General features: G+C 37.3%; 1 protein-coding gene across 1 annotated transcript; it reads right to left on the reverse strand.

Moving 5' to 3' along the window:
* Positions 1-332: 332 nt before the first annotated feature.
* On the reverse strand, positions 333-1,511 carry fest (wurstfest). Its single transcript, XM_089241133.1, has one exon. The coding sequence runs from the start codon at positions 1,509-1,511 to the stop codon at positions 333-335; it is 1,179 nt and encodes a 392-aa protein (XP_089097259.1).
* Positions 1,512-10,284: the final 8,773 nt, after the last annotated feature.

Below are 10,284 nucleotides of genomic sequence, written 5' to 3' on the forward strand. Positions count from 1 at the left end.
GTTTTCAACTCGATGAAATGTGATCAAGATAACACAATTCATGTAATACCACACCCGAACGAGGTAAATTAGAAAAATTTATTGAAAGCATAATTTATCGGCATTTCTGTCCTCATATATCTTATACAAACAACGCCGAAAATATCAACAAAGAAAAAAGCTTCAACATGAACGTTACATGACTAGTTGCGTCTCAATTTCGATTGCGTGAACTCAAAGGAGATATTCTACAAAAAGAATGTCAAATACAAGAAAGATAGGAAAAAAAAATTGAGAGAAGAAAAAATACGTGTTCACACAACACAGCCTATTCTAACTCGTGCTGACTGATGTCAATGTAGAACCAGCATTCCCAACCGGTTGAAACCAGCTTTCTGACTGCCATTTTGAATTAGCATGCCGTTGTTGCCGCAAGTCACTGTTTTCTCACCCCGCCGTACTATGAAGTACCTGAAAGGGCTACAAGACACGTCCGCGAAGAAGAACGGAGTCGACACGAGCATCGACTGTATCGTTGGAGAAGTCTTGAGGACTCTACGACCGCAGTGCGTCGTGATGCGTACTTCGCCCCACATGTTCAACTTTATCCTGATTCCACCTATGATCCAAGCCTCGTCGCCGTTGCTGTACTTCCTGTAGCTCGCTTCGGACACCATGCTGCAGCAGATGTTGATGGCTTCCGGAGTGCGCGGGATGCCGCTGCGGAACATGTTGGCGGCGACGGTTCCGGACAGCTCGCGGAACCTCTCCGACGTGGACTTGGTTCCCGACGGATCCACGAGATAAGCGAGACTGTGGTCCGTCGACGAGAATATGATGCCCCTGTGGCAGATCTTGGCGGCCTTGTTTCCCGTCTCCATGTGGACGGTCGTCCCATCCTGCAGAATCTTACCGTTCGGGTGGATTATGCAGCACTTGTCGCCGGCACCGTTGACGACGCCGACGCATCTGGCGGGACCGTTCGTGATGAAGACGGCTTTCTCGGCGTTTATATCAACCCGGATGCAGTTGCGGAGCGCCAGGTACACGGTGCCGTTCGGAGACAGGGCCGGATATGCGGTTGGCGTCGAGGGAACCTCCTGTCCATCTGAAGAATCGTTCTGGTAGTCTTCCGTAGATTCGGTGCCGCTCCGTTGCTGCTGTTGGTGGCAGTAGTCCGGAAAGTCTCCGCCGGACGAATAGCTGACATAATCCAGGTTGTCTATGAAGCTTGGTAAGAAACTGTGCAGGAACGACTCTCCCGTGCAACCGAAGTTGTTGACGCCCCCGCCGCCGTACTGCTGGAAGGAGTTGGTGGATCCCCGCTGCTGCTGCTGCTCCATCGGGAAGAGGCGGCTGGAAGCACGGGAACTCGACGAGGCATCGAAGTTACGTTGGGGCCAGCAGGTAAAGTCGGACTGTTGCTGACTCGATTGGCTACTACTCTCGAAAGTCGAAGTGGAATCCTCTTGCTTACTTCGAGTTCCTTCGTCTGGAGCCGAAACCGTTTGCGGATACCTTTGTCTCCTCATTATTCCAAATTTTACCTTCAACTGAAAGAAAAACAAAACATGAGAAAATTTTTTTCAGAAATTACATGATATTGATATCATTCCCTCAGCTGTCAAGAAAATGGGTGGGGCTACATATCACCAGCATTTGGAATTCCTGGTCTGAAACTGTTGTCCACTCCCCAAAGGTAGCTAAACACTTAACTGCAAGCTTGACAAGCCCGCATGTTTAATCTTTTTGCACAAGCATGTTTGAGCGTGTGTAAGACGATTTTGTGCAAGCATCGTGATTGTACAAGAGGCTTTTGAGCAAGCATCGTGATTGTACAAGAGGCTTTTGCGCAAGCATCGTGATTGTACAAGAGGCATGAGGCTTGGACGAATTTCATAACTCATGCTTGTTCAAGCCCCGCGTTTGCACAAGCATAACCATGCTGGTGCTCGTGTCCTCACGCTTCAGTGAGCTCTCTTGTGAGGAGTGAATGAACAGTTGAGAGGGTCAGTGTACAAATGAGTGAGCGATTGAGCAAATCCTTGAGCACATGAATGACCACGTGAGCAAATGAGTTGGTTAATGAGCAAAGGAGTGACCATGTGAGCAAATGAGCTAAAAATTGGAGCCGTAGACAGGTCATCGCTAGGGTGAAGGGAACTAAAAATTTGAGAGCAACTGCTTCTATATCATATGCGGCTAATTTTGCCGCTCTTCTCCTATTTCTGGTCTCATTTTCTTGAACACTATTCATTCCTCAAATTTGCCGCTCAGCAGGGCTATTTCCAGTTTAGCTCCCGTGCTCATACTCTCTCTCTCCAGTTCACTCTTTCGGTTGCTCACTGATCTGGGCGTAGTCATTCGTTTGACAATTCATATGCTTGCATGTTGTTTTGATCGCTCACATTCTTGCACACTGTTTTGACTGGTAACATGCTCGCATACGCTCTAGGTAACTCTTTTCGTCACTCACCATGCCTACACACTTTCTTGGTAAATCTTTTTGGTCATTCACTGACAATTTTTCGCTCTCTACGTCACTCCTATGCTTACACTGTCACATTTCAAGTCACATTTTTGGTCGCTTATTGATCTAGTTTCTCGCTCTCCAGGTCAAAATTTTATTCGCTCACATGATTGCAAAACTTTTTTGATCGCTCAAAACACTCTTACCAAAAGAATGAGCAAGAAATTATGCAAATGTCATTCTTTTGGTCACTCACTCTCTAAGGCAGACATAGATTTATGATTTGACCCCTTGTGACTAATAAAAGTCTTGCTGCCCTTATCCCATCTTACTAATTTCCCTGACCTTCTTCCTAAAATTTATCGCCCCCCTGAACTTGACGCCCAGGGCTATAGCCCACTAAGCAACCCACCCCCTTCCTTGTAAATACGCTTCTGTCTATGAGAAAAAATTGAACGGATATTTTCACAGAGACACAACTAATGACAGCAGGCAGGTCTGGTGCTCCAAAGAAGGATCCACCCTTTGCGTTTACTTTATCACTCTTTCAACATTACGACAGGGATCCGCAACACTGTTTCCTGGCTCATCAAGCAACTAGTTGCGGTACTTTCAAAGAGGTATCTTCCATTATAAGTCGCGATTACCGTCCCATACTCCTCATGGACTCGGAAAAATTGGATAACATACAACGTGTGTGCTCAAACATCAGCATACGCAGAGGCGTTGGAAGTGTTTCAACCCTGAGGGCGCACGTCTTACGTGTTATGTAGGAAATTTCGATTTCTGAATAAATTCTGGGGGGGGGGGATAATGCTCGGCCACAAATTTCCGTGTATACTCTAGCACCCACAGCACCTCCGGTTCGACGCCACTGAGCATACGCTAACCCAGTGGTTCTCAAAGTGTGCATCGTGGCTCTTAGAGGTGTCGCCAACGTTTGCCAGGGACGTTGCAGCGAGCTTCTGGTTTTGATGTGTTCGGTGCTTTAAAGTGGTTCTTTTTGGCAGTTCTGCGGAACAGCGCATGAGCGTTAACTACAGCAAGGGAACCACGGGTGACCAAAGTTTGAGAACCAGTGCGCTATTCCTTGAACACAACAGGGGTGGAGAGTTTGATTGAGATGTCCACCAATACCTCGCAATCACGAAATCGGATACAATCAACAAGCAATCTTAGGTGTGGATTTGGGTGACGGGTTGTAGATGCCTGCCTGCTCTAAGATTGCTGTAATCTGACACGAAAATCTCGTCTATTGTTTTGCTCATCCGTACCGATATTACAACATATTCACTTCAATGTTTCGAGAACTTTCATCTAAGGGTCCTATTCGGTTTCATCTAATACCTATCCCAGAAAAATATACATTCATTCTCAAACGCAAATCAATCGACTTCGACTATGTTGTACAGATTTAAATCAAACCACGGTGATTAATTTAGTATTCTTCGAGTTCCAATGACACACGAACGAAACTGTGAATTCTTTAAAGATCCAACTTAACACGCTTCTTAAATGAAATTTCAGAACTACACCAAAGCTCCATTGGAAAGCAATTCTCAGACTCATTAAACGATTAAAGAAGACGTTTCTTAAGGCGCATCAAAATAAATTCGAAGTTCGGTACGAAGATATCGAAGTCGAGTAAGAACTATCGAAAGAATAATCACCCTTATCCAATCAAATAAATACGAACGCAATACAAAAAAAGAAGTAGCGAATCGATAAATTACTCACGAAATCTTAATGATTTTGCACCATCGAATCCTGGTGTGAGAATAAAAAAATTTTCAAGCCTCAGCGTAAGACATTCAATAGAATACTGAGCTTTATTAGAGTTTTTGACGGCCGAAAATAAACCTCAATCACGAGAAAGTCTCGTTCGTAAATGTTACGCCACGGTTTTGTTTTTTTTTTCTTGCTCTTTTTTTTTTTAAATCAACAAGCTATATGAAAAGGGGAAAGTTCTAACTGAACTCGGTATTTAAATGGGAAAAATAAGCACCTTCGAATCGATAAAACATCGAAAATTGAAAGCTTACTATCGCTTAAATTAGTTTTTTTTAATGGATAGCATGGAAAGGTTTAAAAAAATTATAATATCACATACGTAATACACAAATGAACAGAGTAAAGATGTCGTGATTTCCACCTGGTGGAAGAGAAACGAATCGATTTCTAGATGAGAATATTAAATTTCGTTGTCAAAATAGGTCTATTACATAAAATGCGATGCAGGGTGTTTGAGAAAGTTTTTCCCCTCCTAACCAATCAAGGCCCGCTGCCCTGTCTTAATAAAGAGATACAAGCAGGTGGTCGAAGAAGACGTGGGCCATGCTGAAAAATGTGCGTGTATGTGTTGTGAACCTATATTAAGTTTATTTCTGTATAATGCTTGTTATAATGCTGCCATCTTCCATAAATTTTTCTAACTACGAGTGAAGTGTAGTAATTGAATATTGGTACCGTTGTAGGCCTGTTGCTCTCTGTGGGAACACTTTTTTAAAGGGAAAGTTTTTTTTCCTATTAACATAATTTGCGAACGGAGAAAGTTTCAATCATACAACTTGAAGAGAAAAAGGTTGTAAGATACAATAAAGTGACTTCACCAGATCGGATGCAATAAAAAAACAGCGCCTGAAATAGTAATTTGGAAAAATATAGAAAAATTAGAATATGTATACCGCGTCCTAATGTAAAAAATATCAATTTGCTAAATATTACACCTTTTTCCATCACCTACTCCCTCATTGACTGAAATTATTAATTCCTGCTAGTTTTCAAGATGTCAACATAAAAATTTGTGTCTTTCTTCAATGCACTAAAGAAATTTGCCCCGCATCGTTTGGGTGGAAATTCGGAAAGATATCGATGACTGAAGCGATTCATTTCTACTAATTTTCAAGATGTCAAAATGTGGATTAGTGAAATTTGTGTCTTTAATGTACTCAAAGAAATTTACCCTGTAACATGTGGATGAAAAATCAAAAGGTATCGGTGATTGAAATTCTCGATTTTTGCTAATTTTCAATGTGACAAAATAGGGATAAGGGAAATTTTCGTTTTTCTTGGATGTACTCAAAGAAATTTACCCCGCAACATGAACTTTCGGAAAGATATCGGTGCTGAAACTATTAATATCTGCTAATTTTCAAGATGTCATATCAGGGAAATTTACGTCTATCTTGGATGCGTTCAAAGAAATTTACCCCGCAAAATTTGGATGAAAATTCGGAAAGATATCGGTGACTGAAACTATCAATTTCTGCTAATTTTCAAGATGTCAAAATATGAATTAGTGGCATTGACTTTTCGTTAATGTTCTCAAAGAAACTTACCACGCAACAAATGGATGAAGATTCAAAACGGTATAGGTGATTGAAATTCTCAATTTCTGCTAATTATCAACATGTCTAAATATGGGTTAGGAAAATTGTGATCTTTTTTGATGTAGTCAATGATTGAAGTTATCAATTTCTACTAATTTTACAAGATGGCAAAATGACAGTTATTAAAATTATTGTCTTTCGTCAATGTACTCAAACTAATTTACCATGCGAAATTCGAATCGAAAATTCGGAAAGATATCGGTGACTGAAATTCTTAGTTTCCACCAATTTTCAAAATGTCAAAATGAGAATTAAAGACATTGGCGTCTTTCTTCAATGTACTCAGAGAAACTTACCCCGCAACATTTGGATGGAAATTCGGAAAGATATGGATATCGATAACTGAAACGATTAATTTCTACTAATTTTCAAGATGTCGAAATGCGAATCAGTGTAATTTGTCTTTAAATGTACATTAGAAAACGTAACATACAGATGGAAATTCAAAAAGGTATCGGGAATTGGAATTCTCGATTTCTGCTTTTTTTTTTTTTCAAGATGTCAAAATATTGGATCAAGGAAATTTGCGCCTTTCTTGGATGTGCTCAAAGAAATTTACCCGAAACATTCAGATGAAAACTCGGAAAGATATCGCTGACCGAAACTATTAATTTTTGCTAAATTTCAAGATGTCCAAATATGAGAGAGAATTAGTGGAATTTAAGTTTTTGTTAATATTCTCAAAGAAACTTACCACGCAACATATAAATGAAAATAAAGGTATCGGGGATTGAAATTCTTGATTTCTGCTAATTATCATGTCTAAATATGGGTCAAGGAAATTTGCGTCTTTTTTGGATGTACTCGATGACTGAATAATTTCAGTCACCGATATCATTCGAGTTTTCATCAAAATGTTGCGGGATAAATTATTTTGAAATATTGATGAAAGACACTAATTTTACTGATTCTCATTTTGACATCTTGCAAAATTAGCAGAAATTTATAAATTTCTACTAATTTCCAAGACGTCAAATATGAATTAGAGAAAAATTCGCATCTTTTTTCTTCTTTTTTTTCATGCACTCAGAGTATGCATACAGATATTTCATACAACCGCAAAATATAAATGAAAACTTGGAAAGATATCGGTGACTGAAACTATATTAATTTCTGCTGATTTCTAAGAGAGTAAAAATGTGAATTTGTGAAACGTGTTTTTTGTTAATGCTCTCAAAGAAATTCACTAGCAGCATTGGTAATGAAAACGAAAATTATTAATTTCTCCTTAGGTTCAGGATTTCAAAATATAAATTATTAAAATCAGTATCTTTCTTTAATGTACTCAAAGTAATTTACCCCGAAATATTTGGGAGAAAATTCGGAAAGATTTCTCATTGAAGAAATTATTTATTTTTGGAAGATATCGAGATGATTAAAGTGATTGCTTTCTACTAATTTTCAAGACGTCGAAATGTGTATTGGTAGAATTTATGTGTCTCTTTCTTCGATTTACTCCAAGAAATTCACTCGCAACATTTGGATGAAAATTTGGAAAGATATCGGTGACTGAAATTATTAATTTCTGCTAATTTTCAAGATGTCAAAATATGAATTCGAGAAATTTGCATCTTTCATTATTGTACTCAAACAAACTTACTACGCATTTGGATGTATATTCACAAAGATATAGGTGTGATTGAGATCCTTGATTTTTTGATACTTTTCAAGGTGTCAAAATATGAATTAGTAATACTTTCTTCAATATATTTAAAGTTATTTATCCCACAACATTTTAATGAAAAATATAAAGATATCGGTGACTGAAATTATTGTTAATTTTTACAAGTTTTCTAGACCTCAGAATGTGAAATAGAGAAACTTGAATTTTTTTTTAATGCACTCAAATTTACCCCACAACCAGTGGCGGCTTAAAGTCAGTCGAAGCCCTAGGCGCAAAAGAAAATATTGGGAACCTTGAATTAGAAAAATTGTGAGTTTGGGTTTTTCGAGGCTTCGCACGCGCCCGCCGTTAAATCCGCCTCTGCCCACAACATTTGGATGAAAATTTGGAAAGATAACGATGACTGAAATTATTAATTTATGCTAATTTTCAAGACGTCGAAATTGACGTTTTTCGTAAATGCAGTTACTCTGAAGTTAAAACATGAATAAATAAAAGCGGGGTAAATTTCTTCAAAAACAAAGAAATTTGTCCCGCAACATTTGCGTGGAATTTTAGGAAAGATATCGGTAGCTGAAACATTAGTTAAAAATTTCTGATAATTTTCAAAATATCAAATTGTGAATAAGTAAACTGTCTTTCGGGAGATATCGGTGACTGAATTTCTTAATTTGTATCAATTTTAAAAATACCCCATGGGTGCCAATTCTCAGACTTGACAAATCTGTAGTTTATCACGTGATGAAACATTTCGCACCGAAAAAAAACATTTCATACAAATAAAAGGAGGGAAAACAGGATTTTTGGTATTTCTTTCGATGACCATATGACCCCTTTTTCCGAGACGTTCCCGTATTTTTCGCCTTTCCGATTTTTTTAGCAATGGTTGACAGCTTTGCCCGATTTTGACATCATATTTCGCGGTAATTACCGATTTTCCGTAAGTGAAATCAAATTGATCTTATTTTTCGTAAGAAAACGTGGTCAGCGTGGAATTGCAAGAACAGAAAGAATAATTTTTTTCAAGATTTTTCATTCAAGCAAAGCACAATTTGAAGATTTTTAGGAATTTTTCTATAAAGCTTCGAAAAATCGGAAGAATTTAATTTCCGACCGCAAGATTTTAATAAGGTTAAAAATCGAAAGCATTACACCTATGATGCCCTAATAAGAATTAGAGAAATTTGCATCTTCAATGTACTCAAAGAAATTTACCCCGCAACATTTGAGTGAAAATTCTGAAAGACATCGGTGACTGATATTGTCTGCTGGTTTTCAAGATGCACATAGTGGTTATCAAAAAAAATTGTGTATATTTCTTCACAATATAAAAAAAAAATATTTCTCTCGCAAGTGAGTAAACCCTCTATGAGTTTGGGTGAAAACTCAGAAGAAATCAGTGGCAAAAATTATTGATTTCTCCTAATTTTCAAAATGTCAAAATATGAATCTGTAAAATCGGTGTGCGACTCTTCAATGTAATCGAAGAAATTTACCCTCCAACATTTCGGTGGAAATTCGGAAAGATATCGATGACTGATTTATTAATTTCTGCTACTTTTCAAGCGGTCAAAATTGTGAATTAGTAAAATTTGTGTCTTTCTTCAATGTACTCATAAAAATTTCTCTCGAAACATTAGGGTGGAAACGCGAAATAAATCGGTAACGAAAATCGTTAGTGTCTTCTAATTAACAAGATGTCAAAATATGAATTAGTGAAACCGGTCTTTCTTCCATGCACTGAAGGAAATTTCACCCAGCAACATTTCAATGAAAATTCGAATGAAAATTTATACCAATTTTCAAGATGGGAAATAGTGAATAAGTAAAATGTCTCTCTCTTGTTCGGAATACACTCCAATTCACCATGCAACATTTGGAAGGAAATTCGGAAATATTTCAGCGAGTGAATTTTCAAGACATAAAAATATGAATTTGTAAAATTTCCGTCTTTGATTTTTACAAATAATCACCCAGCAATATTTGGGAGAGTGGGGGAATTCGATAAGATATCGTGAATAAACTATTTTTTGTGCTGATTTTCAAGATATCAAAATACGAATTGATAATAGAGTTGTGCCTTTATTCCATTTACTCAAAATAAAGATATCGGTAACCGAAATTATTAATTTTTCTGTGAAATTCCAAATTGAGAAAATGTTAATTAGAGGAAATTTTCATCCTTTTTTTAATGTAATTCAAATAAATTTACCACACATCACATGAAAATTTGAAAAGGTATCAGTGATTAAAATTATTAATTTCCGCTCATCTTTGAGACGTCAAAATGAAGAATTAGAAAAATTTGCGTTTTCATTAATAGTTTCAAAGAAATTCACCCGCAAGATTTGGATGAAAATTTATAACAATATTGGTGACTGCAAAATTCACGATTTCTTCTGATTTTCAAGATGTCAAATTGTGAATTAGTGAGATTTGTGTCTTTCTCCATTATACTCAGCGATTTTTATCCCACAACATTGTGATAAGACATCTGTGACTGAAATTATTAATTTATACTAATTTATAAGGTGTTAAAATGTCAATTAGAGAAATTTGGGTCTTTTGTTTATGGACTCAAATAAATTATATCAGTGATTGAGACTATCCATTTCTTTTAATTTTCAAGGTGTCAAAATGTGGATTTTGTCTTTCTTTAAATATACTCAAAGAAATTTACCCGGGAACACTTAGACCGAAATTCGGTGAGATATGTGACTGAAAGAAATGATTAATTCCTGCTAATTTTTCAAGATGTGAATTAGTGAAATTTGCACTGGTCTTTTTAATGCGGAACAAAATACTGTACACATTCAACAAAT

Source organism: Pholcus phalangioides, unplaced genomic scaffold, assembly GCF_987345545.1.
Source record: "Pholcus phalangioides strain wild (caught in Gottingen) unplaced genomic scaffold, Ppha-v1.0 ptg000013l_1, whole genome shotgun sequence".
NCBI lineage: Eukaryota > Metazoa > Arthropoda > Arachnida > Araneae > Pholcidae > Pholcus > Pholcus phalangioides.

What these genes read in the sequence shown, in the direction of transcription:
- fest (XM_089241133.1), bottom strand. Translation starts at nt 1,511, where the DNA reads ATGAGGAGACAAAGGTATCCGCAAACGGTTTCGGCTCCAGACGAAGGA.